At 41.5% G+C, this 18,817-nt stretch overlaps 2 protein-coding genes across 10 annotated transcripts in view; both read left to right on the plus strand.

Moving 5' to 3' along the window:
• Positions 1-10: 10 nt before the first annotated feature.
• Positions 11-13,787, plus strand: asxl2 (ASXL transcriptional regulator 2). Of its 2 annotated transcripts, XM_075448797.1 has the most exons (12): positions 11-210; positions 1,951-2,033; positions 3,019-3,127; positions 3,847-3,985; positions 5,261-5,379; positions 6,209-6,329; positions 6,667-6,726; positions 7,105-7,265; positions 7,505-7,601; positions 7,743-7,848; positions 8,331-9,054; positions 9,462-13,787. In XM_075448797.1, the coding sequence occupies exons 1-12, from the start codon at positions 154-156 to the stop codon at positions 11,316-11,318; spliced, it is 3,633 nt and encodes a 1,210-aa protein (XP_075304912.1). In that variant the 5' UTR covers positions 11-153; the 3' UTR covers positions 11,319-13,787. The 2 variants fall into 2 exon arrangements, with proteins under 2 accessions (XP_075304912.1, XP_075304913.1); XM_075448798.1 differs by lacking the exons at positions 11-210; positions 1,951-2,033; positions 3,019-3,127; positions 3,847-3,985 and adding an exon at positions 4,380-4,545.
• Positions 13,788-16,595: 2,808 nt separating this feature from the next.
• Positions 16,596-18,817, plus strand: part of dtnbb (dystrobrevin, beta b) — a 38,593-nt gene continuing 36,371 nt past the window's right edge. For 4 of the 8 annotated variants that reach the window (XM_075488124.1, XM_075488130.1, XM_075488128.1 and 1 more), the window contains exon 1: positions 16,597-16,824. The gene's annotated coding sequence lies outside the window, so the exon portion shown is untranslated. Of the gene's footprint in view, positions 16,825-18,817 lie in introns of all 8 variants that reach the window. The other 4 variants (XM_075488127.1, XM_075488126.1, XM_075488125.1 and 1 more) reach the window with 2 other exon arrangements.

An 18,817-nucleotide genomic window follows, 5' to 3' on the forward strand; every position in this document is an offset into this window, starting at 1 on the left:
CCTATGGATACTGTGAGATGACGCTTTCTGTGGTCACATGACTCTTTACAGTAAGTCCAACATGGCAGACGGATTGGATCTTGCACGGTAACTAAAGCAACATTTCAATTGAAACAGACAAATTAAATACTACTCCGCCACAGGACGTGCACAATGAGGGAGAGGCAGAAGAAAAAGAAGGGGAGGACATGGGCGGAAGCCGCAAAAACGGTATTCTGTGTGTTTTTATCTGCCGTTTGTTGTGGTTGTTTTCCTTGAGCGCTCCCACTTGTACAACTGTGTATATGAGTTCATGACCTGCTGGTGAAGACGAAATGTTGCGTACACCGCGCGAGGCCTGTGTTGACGGTTAGACATTCGTAGACTGCTGTCATTAGCCACGAAGCTTACTGCATCTCACTTCTGAGCAGAAATGCATCATTGTGAATGTCCCCTATACGCACCCAAGCATGTCTCCAAACACCCTGTGTGTGTTTTGTGTGGACACTACGGCTGACATGTCTTGTATGGTTTTGAGACACAAAGTAGCACGAAGTGATCACGTCAGTGTAGAGCTAGCCACGTTAGCACTGGTTAGCTTCAGTTAAGTCCTTCAACAAGTTTGCTAAATACGAATTTCAAGTAGAACACAGTTACACGTTGAAATGGCATGATACACTAGTTTCGCATATGGTGTTTTAGCTCGGTTACCGATGTGAAAGTTAATTCATCGCATGCCAGCCTTTACCGACTGGGCTGTGAGTGTCACTAGCGTTCGAGCTAGCTGCATTAGCGTGTCATGCTAATAAGTACAAAATATCAAAACCTCTAACCCACAGGTTCAACACCTAAACATGACATATTAACTTTTATGGGTGGCTGCAGTCCGCTGTTCCTTGTGTTTTATTTAGCTGTCAGCGGTAAATAGTTGGGCCAATAATGATACAGGCTAACAGGAAAGGCAACACTTTGCAATAATGTTTAATGTTCTATAACGCCGATAAAGTTGTTTCACTGCGATAGTTTGTGCTGGGATTTTAATGAAGAAATGATTAAAGTAAAAATATTCACAGACCCACACGTTTTGGTCTTTTTTCGTTTTTTGTTTTTTTTTTAAATTTCATATTCTATCAATGATCTCATTGTTTTTATTTTTCTTTGACATGTTGGAAGTATTTGTATCCCTTGGTCATGTCTTGACAAATGGAAGTCCCTACAACAATGTTTAGAAGAATTTTGTGATACGGTGTACTGTAAATAAAAACGGTGCAATAAATTGCATGTCATTTAATCGCTCTGTTGGTGTGAAAATGGCACAAAGATAACTAATCAGCCTCTACCTCAAAAGAGATAGAGGCTGTCAGTGAAGATGAGAAGGGCCTCACCATTATGTAGAAAAAACTGCAAAGTGCAAATATCTCAACAATAAAGTAATGACATTACTTACTTACTTTAGCATTTCAAAGAAAGGGGGAAATTTAATCTTCTGGGGACTTTTATAAAATATTTATAGGATGCAGGGAACTTTCAGTGTTGAATGGCTGTGGTCTTTGGGTCCTCGGGTGACATTCAGTGCATTGAAAACAGGCATGATTGTGTTGTGTGGGGATCACTGCATGGGCTCGGGGTCAGCTGTCGACACTCAGCACTGAGGAAAGAAAATACTGTCACCATAAAATCAAAAAAAAGTAAACCATTTAAACAAAATCCTGAAACACACCTGCCCTCTCGGAATGCCAGCTCATTTAAGATGATGTATGAAAACACCTGTCGCCTGGAAAATGAAAATCATAACTTGAAAACAGTTGATTGAATTGAGGTCTAGTGGAAATTAGTAACAGTACATGAAGTCTTGTGCTGCAGCAGAAGTACTTTTTGAAACCAAACGGTGTCTTTGACAACTTGATGGAATTTTAAAACAACTTTAGCATTTCTTATGTCTTTTTTTATTTTTTTATTTTGTTATTTCAGGTTTTGGAAAAGTACCCCAACACACCTATGAGCCATAAAGAGATCTTGCAGGTGATCCAAAGAGAAAGGCTTAAGGAAATAAGGTAAGCATGTCTGCGGGCATCATGGCTGCAGATACCCATCACACAGAAAGTATTTTCACAAGCAAAGCAGGACCACAACCATCTCCCTCAATTCTTAACAACTTGGTACATGTTTTTTTCTTTTTTTTTTCCTCCTTGTTCAAAGTTACAGTTATTTCACTCAATAATGGTTTCATTTCTTTTTGTTTCATTGTCACTGTTCTCATCCAGAAGGTAAGAAAAAGTTAGCGCCCTGCCACCTTATCTTCACAACCTCACTGCATTGACCTTTTTATTTTTTTTTAAAAATTGACCTTTTGCATGTTTTTAACAGTAACATGTCCTAGGTTCAGTTGCATAAAAATGCAGTGTTTGACTCACATTTATAGTTTAAGTTCCAATAGCAAACAAAAAAAAATCACATTTTTCTTGTATTGTCCTAGCAAAGATGTAAATTAGTGATACGTGATAGCGTGGTATGTGTTGGCCTAAATACAGTGTAATTGACAAAATGAACTAATATGGTGTCAATCCTTCTGTTACTCACTAAAATGAATTGTTAACCCTTTTGCTCAGGATACTGTGTTATGAAATGTAAAGAGGCACAAATGCAAGTTTACCAAAACTAAGCTCTGGTTCACAGTGTTCACAGTAACTGGGTTTCTTGCATGATTAAGGTTTGACTTGGACTTTTAATGATTTTTTTTATGCGGCACACAGTTTTATGACAGATCAGTTTAATCTGAGAAATGTCAGTCGCTTTCAACGATTAGATTGGTTTTGGATCAGATTTATGCAACAGATTCTTCCTAAAGCACAGAGCAAACTTCTTCCCAACTACCGTACACTGATGTGAATCTGACCTGAACTCTCACTTTACCGGATGCATGACAGTAGTTTCCCCTTAGAGCAGCCTTTACCCCTCTTTTTCTCCTTATTCCTCCCCACAACTGTCCGACTTTATCGAGAGCAGATGTGTAATTTGCGCTTTTCTCTTATTGACCAGTGGAACCTCGCCGCTGGCATGTCTGAATGCGATGCTGCACACAAACTCTCGCGGGGAGGAGGGGATCTTCTACAAAGTTCCAGGCAGAATGGGAGTCTATACGTTAAAGGTTAGTGTGACACAGAACGATGGCCAAAAAATGATGCAGCGTTGTCTACACTTAGGCCTCTACTTTTTTTTTTAAACTTTATGTCCATTGAACAGTACCATCAATGAACGCTTACAATATTTCTCAGTCTCTGATTTTCTGGTGGTGGCTTGCCACGGTATTCTGTTTGAAAAGCTAAGTCAATGCTAACCGGCTGCCTCCAGCGTGTTCTGTCCCTACTTCCACACCTCTAGGCTGGCTTTGTCGCTGTCGTGGCGGTCCGTAATTTCATTCAGCCACTTCTCCGTACACTCTCATCCTGTGGACAGGCTCTACTGTCTTGCACTGCCGCTGGTGACAATAATGATGATGATAAGCTTTATTTTTTTAATAGCACTTTCTAAGAAACTAGTCTCCAAAGCCAGCTGGAGTCCAACATAGTAGAGAGACTTACAGGAGAAGCAGCTGAGATCGTTGCTCAGGTATTCATATGTCACAAAGCATATGGGTGTGTGAAATATGGTGGGGAATGCGCTTATGCAATTTTTTTTTTTCTGTTGCAAATATGCAGATAATTATAGAGTCAGCCCAAATATGTTCTGATAAATTATCTGAGTGTCATGTGATCATACACTCTGCAGAGTGTTCAAATTTTTCCCTGCTTGGCTGTTGTTCTGCTCTATCTGCTGCATGTAATGCAAATAATGTACAGTGTGTGCTCAATTTTTTTTTTCTCGTAGAAGGACATCTCTGGGGTGGCGAAGGAGCTGTCAGAGGAGGACTCTGATGAGAGCAGCGATAATCTGTCTGACACCCAAAGCACAGAAAACAGTAGCGCCATCACTCAAGAGGGCAGGAGAGGAAGGTGGATGCGAAGAGGTACAGTGCCACGCAGTCAGCTTCAACCATGTCAGTTCTAATCACTATATATCGTAAAGTGGCAGACCGTTGTCTCCAAAGGTTGTTTCTTTGTGGAAGGATCGTTTTATCGTTTTTTTTTTTTTTTTTTTTACCAACAGCTCTTTTTCATGGCACAGATTTTTGGCAGTTGCTGCAAATTATTATTATTTTTTTTAATCAAAGAATAACAGCGTCTTTCTTGTTGCTAAGTGTCAAAACACTCATTGAGGGAGGACAAATAGAGGAGAGAGAGCGAGAGAGAGATCAACAGTATCCACAACAGATTGCCTTGCAATGGGTGCACAGCTCTTTTACCGATTATATCCGATTGGTTGCCACGCTCTCTTATGTCAATCAAAGTTGACGCCCATTCTCAGCTGTTGTCAAGCGTTGTTGCAGAAACACAGGAAGCCAGCTGAAGTAACAGTAGCAAAGGCAAGCTGAGGGAAAAGTGGCTCCACCACAAACATAGGTTAAACCATCCCATCAGTAAATATCTCCTGGAATACACCCAGCTTCCAACATGATGATAGCAAAAGGTGGGTTATATTGAACATGCATTGCCCATATGATCTTTAGGACCTTCCGGTAAACATGGGTAGGATTCACATCAGAGTCAGCAGTTTTCACTGTTCTGTCTTTCTGGCTACTTAAATCGTGGTTTTCTAGAGAATTCAATTCTGATTGTGTCTGATTGCAAAGCAGATTTGTAGAATTTGTAGTGCTTTTTGTCAAGTGGCAGTTAATTTTGTTTTCTTTCCGGCTCATGAATAATTTTGAAGTGTGTGTTGAAACAGGAAACTGAATTTTCGCAGCATGACCCGTGACCACTTCCTCATTATGCACAAGTTTGAAAACTGCGAAGGAAATAACCTTGCTCTGCGCCTGAGTAGGAGGGAACTGTTTTATTTTTTGAGCTAATCAATACAAAGCACCACAAAGTCAAATGCAAATGAAGTCCAACCGAAAAGAGAAAAAAGAAAAAGGAACTGGCACAATGTGAAGAGAAGCTTCTTTAAATCAGAAGCAGACTGCAAACAAAGAGATGGGTTTCTCTGGACATGATTCCCATTGAGATGTTCAGCCCATTTTTAGTAATCTGATACCTGAGTCAGGTCATATTATCTGCTTCTTTGTGCAAAGCGTTGGTTTTGGTTTCATTGCAACAATGGCAAAATGTGATAAAGTTTTGCACGGCCCCCTCCGGGAGACATATTTTGTAGCATCTGTTTTTGTGCTTTTTGTATTTCATAGTTCCCTCCAAGCTGCAGTCGCAACCATCGTCTCCGCAACCACGATGCTCGTCGCCTCCCGTCCCCACCAGTAAACTCATCTCTCCCTCTCAGAAACACAGCAAGAAAGCTTTGAAACAGGTATTGGAAAGAGCTTATGCATTTCTCTTTTTTTTTTTTTTTTTTACCTGCATTTAATCTGTTGCACAGTTAAGTTGATACATGCATCGCTATTTGTACTCATCACAGATGACACACGAGTTCCTGCCACCCCCTCATAGTCAAGTAATTCCGTCTAAATCCCTGCCACCACGCTCGGCATCACAAACGGGTCCTTGAATAGTTTTTCTGGCGTGATTCAATTGATCGTGGAGTTTGAACGTGTCATGCTTACTCATACCAACTCAGCTTGGTTTACATGTATTTCAATTTTCACATTGACACGTTTTATCTCAACACAACACATAACTCTTTCTAGTGTTTCAGCAGGCCATTTTTTTCCCTTTTTTTCCCTTTTTTTTCCACCCCTGACATCTTGTTGTGATTATTTATAAGAAAATAAGGCATCAGGAAAAATGCTAATAGGTACTTTTACTGCATTAATGTTCTCATAACCCGCCCATTCATTATGTGCTATTGGACACTTTGTGCCTTTCGTTTTCCATTGCATTAGATTGAATTTAATTGCGCAGACTTCACTCCATCTGTGCTGGTGTGGAATTTTCAACCCCTGTAAGATCAATTTGTAGTCATTTATTGGACGTAGCACACAAGAAGACGGATGTTTTAGTGCCGTAGAGACCTATCGCGTAACCTGCTTTTCATTGCTGTGCTGTTATTTCGCTGTTATTTAGCCAGGTAAGTGGCCCTGTGGGAGCAGTTGCAAAGAAACAGAAATTACAAACTTTCCCGTTCTCTTTTTCTCATACTGCTGGGTATTTGTTCCTTCCCTATTTTTGCTTATTTTTAGGCCTTGAAGCAACAGCAGCAGAGAAACCAGCGCAGACAGGGGGGAATGCCAACCGTCTCCAGCCCAAGACTGCTTCTGAAGACCATCAAAGATATGACAGAAAACATTACAACAAAGGCTGGTAGGTTGCGACTATTACAACACACATACAGTGTCACATTATTTTAGTTGCACATTTGTTTATGTAGTGTGTTTCGCTGCACTGCCCTGCTTTATTATCCACACAGTTTTGTAGATTGTGGTAGGGATGCAGTTTCTGGGTGTTATCATGTCATTATACTGTAAGTTTTCCCAATAAAAGCATTGCGACTTTGTCATTCTCCAAACTTCACTCTCGTAATTGGCAGCATTACTGCGGAAACTGAAGCAGTCACTTGTCTGACCTGCAAATTCTCAAAGCTTTTCCTACCACTCCTCCTCCTCCTCCTCCTCCTCCTCCTCCTCCTCTGTCCATGCAGACTTATGCCACCCAGTCGTACCCAGAAAGGTTTCCCAGAGGTCTGGTCGCCTCAGTGCAGGTAGGTGACAGAGCATAAAAGTTTTGCTACTTTGTGGTATATAAAGATTCTCACTGGTTTTGATCTCCGCTTTTGTTGACATTTAAAAAAAGGGGGGAAAAATGATCTTTTCAAATAATCTGACAGTAGGGTGGAAATGAATAGAAGTGATATCTGCACCTTTGCTTGAATCCACATATATTTAATTGCATTATCATACTTGAACGTCTCTGAATAACTGAAATATTCCGTAGCGTGAAAGAATTGAGAGTTTTAAAGCTGAGCCACTCATATGACTAAATCTGGGAGAAAAAAGATGGTTGTTTTTTGTCTACATGGTTGAATCCCTCTTGGCTCACCTCTTTCTCCTGTTTTTTTTTTTTTAATTTTGCGTTGCAGGGCAGATAAAACGTACCAAGTGTAAGATCGATGTGGAGACACCAGACTCTATCTTGGTCAACACCAACTTGAGAGCACTTATGAACAAGCACACCTTCTCTGTCCTGCCTCCAGATTGCCAGCAGAGGCTCCTCAAACTGCTGCCCGAAGTCGACCGCCAGGTGGCTTTAAAATTATACACACCTTTCACACGTTTTATGCATTTGATATCAGTGAATGTAAAAGTGTATCAGTTTCATTTCTCATTATCACGTTTAAAACAAACAAAAAAATCAGCAGAAGATGTAACAATGTGCATTGAGTGTTGATGTGCCACTCATCAATAGAAAAAGTGAAGCCAGTGATGCAGTGACGGTGATCATTATGACATTAGTCAAAGCATTGTCTCTCTTCTCCCCAGGCCTGCCTGGATGGTCTTCTGAAGGTCACCAGCTCCGCCTTAAACAACGAGTTCTTCACGTCAGCAGCGCAGTCTTGGAAGGAGAGACTGGCTGAAGGTCAGTTCCATGACTACCAGCTGATAATAACGGCATTCTTTTCAATTTCAAAGAAAGATTGTGTCACCAAGGTGAAATTGTGTAAGTGTATTTAGTGCAATTTCTTTTTTAAAAGTGATGTAACTTTCTCGCCTTTTGTAGGGGAATTCACTCCTGAGCTGCAACTTCGAATGCGCCAGGAAATCGAGAAGGAAAAGAAAGTTGAGCACTGGAAGGAAGCCTTCTTCGAAAGCTATTATGGGGAAAAGTAGGTTCTGGATTAAAAGATTTTTTTCAAATATTTTTTGCGATTCACTGATCCATTTCAGTTTTGCATGATTAGAAAAGTATGCTTTTTTTTTCGTATTTTCAGGATTTTCCAAAATTTAAATCTTAATATCCATTGTAATTGAACACATTTACATCCTGATGTCACTTTTTCTTTTTTTGGTTTACTTTATGTTATTAACCACGCTGAAAAGCTTATTGTGGTACAGAATCGTTTAATAACAGTTGGCCTCCATTTTTCTTTAAGAATTAGTGAGACTCCACATGCAATCGTGCCATCATGCTCATCTAATTCACAGTGACGAGACAGTATCATTGTATCACTGGGTGTTTTATTGTCATGAAAATATGCACATTTTTGTTTAGTTTCTTGTCAAAATAACTACAAAAGTAGGGAATCTGAATACTATGAGATTGACTGCGATTTATTTATTTTGTTCCCTCCCTCCTCTATCTGTACAGTTCGGGGCTCAGCTTTGAGGAATCCAAAGAGCTGACAAAGGCTGATGTGAATCAGGAGTCTGCCAGGCCCCAGCCCCTCCCTCACCAGGCAAGGCCTGTCGCTCAAGCACTGGAGGACACCAAGTGCACCAAGAACAGCTGCCAGACTGATGCCGCTCCTAAAGACACGAAACCAACAATATCTCAGGAGTCTCTGAAGACACTGCAAGGTCAGAAAGGGTCCATCTCCACCACAGAGCCTATGAGGACCCGGCGGTCTCAGTTTGCTGAGGATTGTAAATTGAACGCAGCTGCTCAGTCTGCGCCTTCAGGTGCAGTGAGAACGCCAGAGGCTGAGAAACAGACTAAACAGGGTTCAGCATGTGCACCTCCTGAAAAGGAGCATAAAGAGGAAACGGAGGAGAAGAAAGCTGAACTCCCTCAGTCACCTGTGAAGGAAAGCCCTCCAATCAAGGCTGGTTCAGAGTTAACGGAGGATCAGCTGGCGTCTGTGGTTAAACCTGCTGTGGAGAGCGAAGCGGTCATCCCTGAGCCCAGTGGCCCCACAGAGCCTCTGAAGAGGAAATCTCTCAGTGAGACGGATGGTGAATTGACACCAGAGAAAAGATCTCGTTTGTCCTCGGTTTCCTCAGTGTCCTCAGTCTGCTCTGCATCTTCTTCAGCATCATCCATATCCAGCCCTGCTACGCCATCTCCAACGAATCAGAGGGTTCCACCACTCAAGGTAGTAATGAGATGTGAACTTGAAGTCCCCACTGATCTGTGTTATGAATGGCCCTGATAAGTCTGTAGCTTGCTTCTTGCGAGGGCTTTCCAGCTGTAGTTGGCTAGGATTTGCAGCACTTAAAGGAAACATTTCAAACCCGTTCTGCCGTTTTCTGTACGCTCTGATGCATTTCAGTTATTAGTTTGTTCCACACATGTCGCAGCATCTCAAGTAAATCCCCTATTTTGTAACAGTGGAGGTTTGTAGCTGTTAAGAGTTGATAACGTGATGCAGAATTACCTAATTTAGCTTTCTCTTCCAGAAATTTCAATTAATTTTTTATGCCGGCTGTATTGTCTTTTATTTAAATATGCATGTCCAATGGTCATTTTAAAACTTGTCCTTGTCCTTGTATTGACTTTCAGATCCCTGTGTCACGAATTCAGCCTGTTCCTGTGTCACCGAACCAAGTCTCACCCAGGACGCCTCTCCCTACCCCACTTAGCAGCCCAGGTCGTACTGGTGCTCGCACTTTGGCTGACATTAAAGCCAAAGCTCAGCTTGCTAGAGCACAGCGAGCAGCGGCAGCCGCAGTATCATCTGCATCAAAGGGAGCGGTGCCAGGCCCGGGGCCAGGGGGAGGCAGCTGTGAGCACAGACAGCCATCTCCCAGCCTCAGCCTCAGCCTCAGCCCAACATCCCCTCAGTCATCAAACAGGTTAGCAGCCACCAGCAGTAACAGCAGCCAGTCCAGTACACCTTCTCCTTGCCCGTTGGACTCTTTTGGCCAGCTTTGCCCAAACCAGACTCCCATTTCTTACTCAGGCAAAACGGACGACAAACACAAAGGTCATTCTGCTAGTACTGTCAGTACAGGTTCCCATGGCATTCAAAAGAGTTCAAACGCATCACCACAACTTTCTTGCAAGCATAATATGAAGGAGCAGGAAATCCCAACGAGTATTGGGGCTTTAGCTAGAACGAGCTGTTGCATCCCAGCAAATAACCCACTCGTGACACAGCTCCTGCAGGGCAAAGAAGTTCCATTGGAGCAGATCCTCCCAAAACCGCTATCCAAGGTGGAAGTGAAGGTGTCAAACGTTCCCTCCGTTAGTAACGTTAAGACATCACATTATGTTGAGCACAGGGCTGGCAAGCAAATACCACAGCCGTTCAATACAGCAGGACGAGTTGGAGTTTTCTCGGAATACACAAAACACCACAAGGAACTTCCTGACAAAGAGACTCAGGAGCAGATCCTACAGGCCCTGATGCAGAGGAAAGTCCAACAGAGCCAGCCTTATGGTGGCATGGGGCCTCAGCCTGCACAGTACAAAGTGCATCAAATGATGCATGCCGAGGAGCGTCAGGACCACTCTAGAATTTCTGTCAGCTTTTTGGGTCGAAAGAGGATTCCCAGGCCTGCTATGACAGGACATTACCTGCTCAATGTGTCCACATACGGTAGAGGACCAGAGAGCAAGAGACTACAATTGTCAGTCATCCCGAACAAGTCTGCATCTAGTGTAAAAAGGGAAAGCGCAGAAGGAGAGGAGGCGGCTAAAGAGGAAGAACCAGCCAAGAAAGTTTTGTGGTCTGTTTCTGGCGTGAAAACAGAGCAACAGGGATATTCAATAACCAATTCTGAGGAGACGGCTAGTTTTCAGCATTGCTCCAGCATCAAGACTGAGCCTGAGCCTGAGCCTGGATCAGAGGATAATGCAGCTGGTGGTGATGACAACAGCACCAGCGCAAAAGCCAAAGACACCAGCCCTTTTTCTCAGTCACACCGAAGGCACCTCGAACTCTGCAATACCAATCAAGGAAACTCAGAGCCATATCTTACCCATGTGGACCCCACTCACCAGCGGCCGACTGCCTTTCAAACCCAGAGGACACTTGATAATCAGGAACCAGTGGTAGCATCATGCTACGGTGGCACAATCAACATGTCAGTACCTCACAACATGAACCACAACTCTGCAGGCGCCGCCTCCTCCACTGCCTCAATGGAGGCTGACAGTGGGGGCATCCACGGGAGCGTCATGTCTTTCTCTGTGACCGTCACCACCATACCCGCCGGTCACTCCTTAGACCACAGCAGCCAGGGCGAGCCGTCACCTGAGCAGTCATTCATAGAGGGCACCAGCATGGAGGATGTCCAGTCGAAATGCTACTGCCGACTGAAGGCAATGATCATGTGCAAAGGATGTGGAGCCTTCTGCCACGATGACTGTATCGGCCCCTCAAAACTGTGCGTCTCATGTTTAGTGGTACGGTGATATTAAGATAATTAGTCAAAAGAATTTAATGGTTTCATTTAAGGGAAGAAGAAAAAAAAAACGATTTTTTTTTTTTTTTTTTTTTTTTTTGAGGCACAAACCAGCAGCAAGTCGTTTCGAATCATTACGGAATGGTGTGAGGCATATTAATCGTGCTCCATACAAAGCAGCCAGCATTTGGTTGCAGTTGGAAAATCAGGAATTTACACTGGATGGTCGTGTTTTTCCGCCAACATCTCAGAAAAGTTATGTTTTAGAAATACCAATCCGTTTTCAATCAGCTCAGTTTTCTGTCGGATATGTTAGAAGTCTAAAATCTGACAACGTTTGCACTCAGCTAGATATGTGTAAAATATATATTTTTTAAATATATATGTGTGTGTGTGTGTGTGTAGCTATATAAAAAAGCAAAGGAGGGAAAATGAATGTTGCTATTTTTTTAGGACTTAATGACTGTTGTTGTGCTTTTAGACTGAACTTTTTATTACCGGGTCTAATGTTTTGTGGTTTAACATTTTAAAGCCACTGATTATAATCACGGCTCGTAGAGCACCTCCTATTTGGCATTCATGCACTTGTGGCTGGCGAGTGCAACTAACAGTCACTATTTTTGTAAATCTACATTTATTACTGAAGACACTCAGATTTAAAAAGTCAAATGATGTGTATAGTTTTAGTAAGAAAACTAAAATATATACATATAATATATATACATATATATATATATATCAGTATGTGTGTATAACAATCAGCCCGTGAGGATTGCATTTCACAGCATCACCGTTACAGGGTGATGCACTTGAAAGCCACCGAGATATAAGGTGGCAACTGTGTACAGCACTTAAATTCAAACATACGGGAAAAAAAGAAGAATCATTTGTATATATCATACCTCTATCTTCCTTTTAGCAAACAGATCTTTTCCATATCGGGTAAAGGTCGGAAGGCACCTCCTACGGTTTGAACCTGCATTTTCTCCCCCACAAAAGCTGTTTTGTAGATATCGTTTCACTTGAATTGGGGCTTCTTACATTTGTAAGTCTGTATAGATAGATCAACAGTGGCTAACAGTAAAAAAACAAACAAAAAAAAACACTGAAGGCAAAAAGAGAAAATTAAGTTTTTTTTGTTACTGTAAATACTTTCTCATGTATCGTATTTGTCTAGATGTAGGATTTAATGTTGTTTTACTCATGCATCACACCTTGCTTTGAGCATGTCTGACTTTTTATCGAGAAAAGATTTGAGGCTGTAGAGAGAAGATGGTAAAGAACTGCAAAATTACGCTGAGACGCAAAACGTTTTTTCCCATAGAATGAATCTGCACGCCGCTCTCAAGTTTTCTTCAATTATGTGGAAGTGCAAAAAGTCCCAGATTGATTGGCGAGTTTAACGCTTCATCAGATAAGTTTTAGAATCTCCAGGATGTGCAAAACACTCCTGTTTTATAGCTGTTATTTCTAACATAATATGCCAAAGTCACCTTAATAAGAACAAAAATAATTCAGAGGTCGTTTCTAATGTCAGGCTAGTTAAAGTAATATATTTTAATTAATATATTTTAATATTAAAGATCTATTTGCTATTTTTCTTTTTCTTTTTTTTGACAAATCAACAGGGTATTTAGTATCATAATATATTGGCTGTCCATTTTTCCGATAATTGTGTTTAGACAGAACACACCACCATTCGGAATAAGTTGATTTCGAATTTTAAATTGGTATCTCTGATATTCTGTGCTTTTCAGTCTGTCCATGGGTCTGTATTTTATGAAAATTGTGTCTAATGTGTGTATCTATTTAGCAGTCTGCATTTGTGTCGTTACTTTATACAAACAAAAATTTTGTATTCTCTTTTTTTTTTTTTATTCGTAGTGTTAATTAGCCCGTGTTCAGATGTGTTTTTAAAAAAAATCGAAGGGCAGTGTCACTTGAAAATGGGATTTAAAACTGCAGGGCTAGACGGGAAGGGTTTCCTCCTACTTGGCGTAGCTAATCTCACTAAAATGGATTTACTAGTGCTTGATTTGATGAACACAAATTCCATCTGTCCCCCGTGAATATGCAAGTCTTATTTTGGCTGAATGTGATTGAGACTGCCGTATTCATTCGTGTAGAGTTGGGGACTGGATTGTACTGCTAGAAAGTAACGAGCGCTCCAATCACAGCCCCGAAAGGCAGCTGAAATCTTTGTTAACGACGACTGAAACACGAGTCGGGCAGCAGTCCCTGCTAAAGTTTGTATGTATTTAGAAGAGTGTTTTATCTAGCATTTGCTAGGAGGGTGTCATGGGCAATCATCACCATTTTTAAGATGTCACATTTTTCACTAGTTTCATTTGTTTAACGTGTCTGTTTCATTTTGTCTCCATGTAAACTCTGGTGAATGTAATATAGTAATCTGCACTTGTAAACAAAATGTATTTTATCAAAAATTATAGAATATAATGAATAAATAATTTAAAAAATGTGTTTTTATTTATTTATTTATTTATTTAAAGGTAGTGTAGGAGATCCTGGATTTTGAGTCCAGCGAAGCTTCATTTTGAAAATACACCGGTAAAAAGTCCCAACCCTTTTCTTCACTTTCCCCCCGAAGGCACGCCTCTAGAGTACATGAACGCGCACGAGCACGAAGGTGCACGAGCGCTGTTCTGACAGCAAGCATCGATCGTTGCCGTATTTAGTATATAACTATACGTTTAATAATGCTAGGTGCTAGCCAAGCTGGCTCTAGTTTAGCTTCCTGCCAAGCTTCTGGACACGTAATTCGTTCACGGAGCAGGGTACGCGCACAGGGGGAGGGAGGAGCAGGTTGCAGTTTGATAGACGGCATCAGTATCCAATCATTGTGAACGGTCCGTTCACAATGATTGGATACTGTTTTTCCTAGATTGTACGTTCTAGAGGCCACTAAAACTTTTCATATTTGTGTCAAAACTTTTAATTAATTGGTTGCAATGGGGGTGTGAAGAGTATTTCAAGCAATATGTAAAAAAATGTTCCAGAAAAAGATCCCCTACCCCACCTTTAACCGGTGCTTGTCCCACAGATTTATGTTGTATTTAAAAGCCAAAACCAAAAGGTTAAGCGAGTATAACTTTGGGACGAATTGTATTCCCTCTGTGACTTTTGAGGCTGAAATGAAATTGAAATAAAAGTTTATTTTTTTTTAGGATGTATAGTTTCATATAGCCAAGGGTTTGGAGCCTGGAGGGGTCGCCAATCGTTGAAGAGGAAAAAAAACAAAACAAGATTTATTTAAATTAAAGAAAAAAACAAGTGGATAGGAGCTTACAGCATCAATGCTTTACACAGAGCAGTCCAACCTTTCTTAATGGATGTTATGTTGAGACGTCTAAGTCTTAATTGGAAATATGGAATAGGAAAAGGAGTTGCATGATATTCGAGTATTTTTTTAAGCTAAAACTCGGGTCGCTTTGACTTTTGCTACTTTCCTTTGAGTGTTCATTTGTTTAGTTTTTTTCAAATCTCTTAGGTATTCCAGAACAGTGATTGTGCAGTTTGAAACTACTCACTTAAACTACGATGAATCGATATTGTTCTTCTTGTTTTTTGTCAGACAGGTGTGTCGAGGTACATATCCCTGATTTGAGTGTGCACCCGCTCAGTCGAGTTGGATCCACGTAAACGGAAAAAATACTCATGTAGCTCTTTGATTAATTATTTGCGTGCTGATGCTCGTATCAGTGAGGTTGCAGCCTATTGATGAGGTTTTGGAAAGTCACTCCCTGCTCCTAAAATACATGCTTTCATTTTTCTGCGCGTGCTACGGATGTAAAACTGTAAACAGTTCCTTATAACTTTACTCTGCGTGTCCACTGCAAACAATAACATTCCTTCAGCTGCTGTTACTCATACAAAACTCCACCTACCATAAAGGGAAAAGCATAATTATTGCAAAGATAATGGCCTAATGCATTGCATTTATCGCGCTTTTAAGGTACAAAAAAGTTGTATACGGTCTTCCTCTCTCTATGAGCTCCTATCTATGTTCACACATGAGGTAGCTACTTTGTTTTGTAAACACACCACATCGCGCTATGGTCAGGTTTATTTTACCTCTCTTTTTTTTTCCAAAGGGAGCTACAGTCTGACACCGCACAGTGTACGTTTATGCATTCAAACACCATGTGTTTTATTTGACACATTTGTCAGATCATCTTTCATTTCTTGAGTAAATATGTGGAAAGTTTAATCTTTCTTTATCAAAGTTGGAGGGGGATACATAGTCTGGCAGATATGATTTCTCAGTCTGCCAGAATCTGTATCCCCTTTGTATGTTGTCTAGATTATAACCCATCACCAGATGTTTTATTCTATACATACTTTAGATCATGCTGAATGACTCAATAAATATAGGGAAGTTAAATATTTCTTGGAGGGGGATACAGATTCTGGCAAGCTGGATCAGGCTCAGACTGACCAAATCTGTATCCTCTCTATTTAACACACAGATGAGTGTTTAGCGTTCAAGTGTTACTTTTTTTCATATACTTCCCAATGTGCTTAACCACTTTGGTAAATATGGTGAACCTTATGCTATCCATCCTCCAGTTATGGGGGAATATACTTTCTGGCAGACTTACTTTCTCAGTTTGCCAGAAATTGTAAATTGGTTACTTGAGTATAGATGGAACAAGGTTCATCATTTTCAACAAGGTAATTAAGCTTGAGGTGAAGCCAGTGCAAACCAAAACACTTGATGATTGGGTGTCATCTGTGCTTTGTAGAGATGGGAAAGAGACTAAGAAATCTAGCTTGCCAGAATCTGTATCCCCATCCAACCAAATAAATAAATAAATAAAACATCCCCATATTTACTTGAGTAATTCAGCATTATCTAAAGTGAATATAAAATAAAACATCTGATGGTAGGTTATAATCTTCAACTATGATGAAGAAATAGGAAGCTTCTCCATACTGACTCAAATAAAATAGCATGTATTTTGCTAAAAGCCACGAGTGACTATGGCAAACCTCAGTGACAGAACATCAACACTCAAACAATCAATTAAAAGATCTTGCTGAGCGACTTTTTTCCCCTGTTTACGTGGGAGAATTCAAAGGGTAATGCGGATCCAACTCTACTGAGTGTGTGCGCGCTCCCGCCAATAAGGGGGCACATTTCCTACCAGGGATAACTATACGCTGGCACGACACCTGTCATCATAATTTAGAGCAGTAATAGCAGTAGTGCGCCTTTAACCAGCGTGCGTGCGTACATGCGTAAAGTGTAGTAGGTGGTCGCGCATGGCATCTCGGTGCCTGCTTGTGCTCTGCCTGCCGTCCTCTGCCGTTGGGTCGCTGACAATCCTGAGCAGAGCGGGGCGCTCATTTCTACGTCCGGCTACAACCGCAGTTGCCAAGATTGAAGGCGAATGAAACCGGAGAGGAGTTTGAATTATGATGATGGATGGTCAGAGTTGTTCCTCATCGCCCCGACAGCTGTAACGTCGGCGGGATCACGCGGGGATTTATCAAAGGTGAGAGTGCGGCTGTGAATCATAGGGGAAATATCTCCTTTATTCACCCTGGAACACTTATCCTCACAATCTGCTGCTGCTGCTGCTGCTGCTGCCGATGGTGATGATGCTCTAAACGCAACCTGCGTGGTTTTCCTCCGGTAAAGGCCGGTTTTATTCTATACTCTGCTGTAGAGGCACCAGCGAGATATGAAATGATACAGGATTGGCATTGTTTGTTAACACCTTTAAAAAAAAAATGTAAAAAAAAAAAAAAAAAAAAAATCGAGGCAACACGACACACAATTCCCACTGCGGAAATGATATGAAAATGCAGATAAATCAGCAACATGGCTGCTTTTGTGCTACCCTGTGGCTTCAGGAGTGATGTGTAAGTGCTGCAGTACAGCTCATTGTGGGAAATAAGGCTGGCAGAAACGGAGAAGTGGATGATACCAGCGAGGAGACACTGCAGTAAGCGAGTCCTTAGTTGACTCGCGTCAAAGGATGTTGTCATTACCTCCAAGCTGAAGGTGCGGTTAGACCGAGCACCTTCACAGGCCTGAATACTAGGTACAAAGTCTGACTTTTTTTTTTTTTTTTTTTTTTTTCATTGAAGGTGTTAAAATCTTCCTGTTAATTCAGATTTTTGTTCTGGTAATCTCACAGAATTTGGTCTGAATGTGCTCTGGTGTGTAATCCATCGTTACGAATTGCTAAAAAAAGATGATAATTTTTTCTTTCTGAGCATTGGCTGCCAATGCAAAACCCCGTCAGCATTCACGATTCTCATCTGTTACGTTACAGCATGAATGCTGACTATAAACCGTTGTGTTATTTTGCTGACTTGTGCCTGTTGGGTCTCTCACTGCATCGCAAATGCTTAGTACAGCGCAGCCCTGGCTCTCAGATTTATCCCTAGAAATGCTCAATACAGTTTAGATTGTGTTCTGCCTGTGCAGCCAACTTTCGCTGACTTTCTTCGAAGGGTCTTCATATTGCCCTGTACTCCCTTAGGTTGGACAGGTTGTTGTCATGGTTTTCCCACTGAGCTACAAAGAGTTGAAATGTAGTCTAAAAGCTATAGAAATTGCAGTCTGATTTAGCATAAAGTGTTATGCTGCTGTCTTGAGATGCAGCGATATCTACTGTTCGTGAGATGAGAGCTGAAGATAAGATAAGGAAAAAAGCAGTTATGCTCTCATTTCTGCGTCTCATAGGTTTAGGTTTTCTGTTTCTCTCCATATTTTTAAGGTTTATGTTGTCGGTTGCAGGACAACAAATGAAATTGAGCTGTGTGAGATCATGATGGGCAAAAAGCAACGAATGGCAAAACTGGCAAATTGTTTGATGCTAAACTAACCGTCATTTGCGTCCCATATCATGGTGTCTGTTGTTTTAACAATAAGCAAAACATGATTTCAGTGCTTGAGCCTGGAACCAGCGGCAAGAAGCCCTCAACACAAGTCACAGTTGCCAGTGTGTGACAGAGAAAGAGGCCCTGTTCTGACACTACTTCTGCGAGATGAGTCCCTGCGAAACACGGCTTGGTGGAAAATAAAAGCAAAAGACTTCCTGAGGGTAGCAGAACCTCGGCTTCTTTGGTCACGCTCTGCTGATCATGCCCTCCCGTGGACGTGCATGTGATCCAGAAATGTTTGGGGCAGTTGGATCTCGTGGTCCGGAGTTCTCCCAGGGATGCCCAGCACTCATCACTCATTGGCCAGCCTTAATGTGCTCTGTGCCCGTCATCAATAAAGCGGTTCCTGTGCAGCTCAGTCGGTGTCATTAGCCCACAGGATGCAGTCACTGCTGAGCGGGATGTCACGGAGAATTATCATTTGCACAGACCACAGGCGCTGGATGGTTCCCCCAGCCAGCTCACCAGTGTCTCCACACAGGGAGAGAGGAGGAAACAAAAGCACAAATTGAGTTAATGAAGTCTTTGAAAGGGAGAGGAAGAGGAGGTGTTAATTACTCATTTAATGTCAACTACATCTAGTCAGTACTGAGG

This window comes from Odontesthes bonariensis, chromosome 17 (genome assembly GCF_027942865.1).
Source record: "Odontesthes bonariensis isolate fOdoBon6 chromosome 17, fOdoBon6.hap1, whole genome shotgun sequence".
Taxonomy (NCBI): domain Eukaryota; kingdom Metazoa; phylum Chordata; class Actinopteri; order Atheriniformes; family Atherinopsidae; genus Odontesthes; species Odontesthes bonariensis.

Coding starts and splice junctions, on each gene's coding strand:
- asxl2 (XM_075448797.1), top strand. CDS start 154: ATGAGGGAGAGGCAGAAGAAAAAGAAGGGGAGGACATGGGCGGAAGCC. Junction 5,380..6,208: donor GCAAGAAAGCTTTGAAACAG/GTATTGGAAAGA, acceptor GCTTATTTTTAG/GCCTTGAAGCAACAGCAGCA. Junction 7,602..7,742: donor GAAGGAGAGACTGGCTGAAG/GTCAGTTCCATG, acceptor CGCCTTTTGTAG/GGGAATTCACTCCTGAGCTG.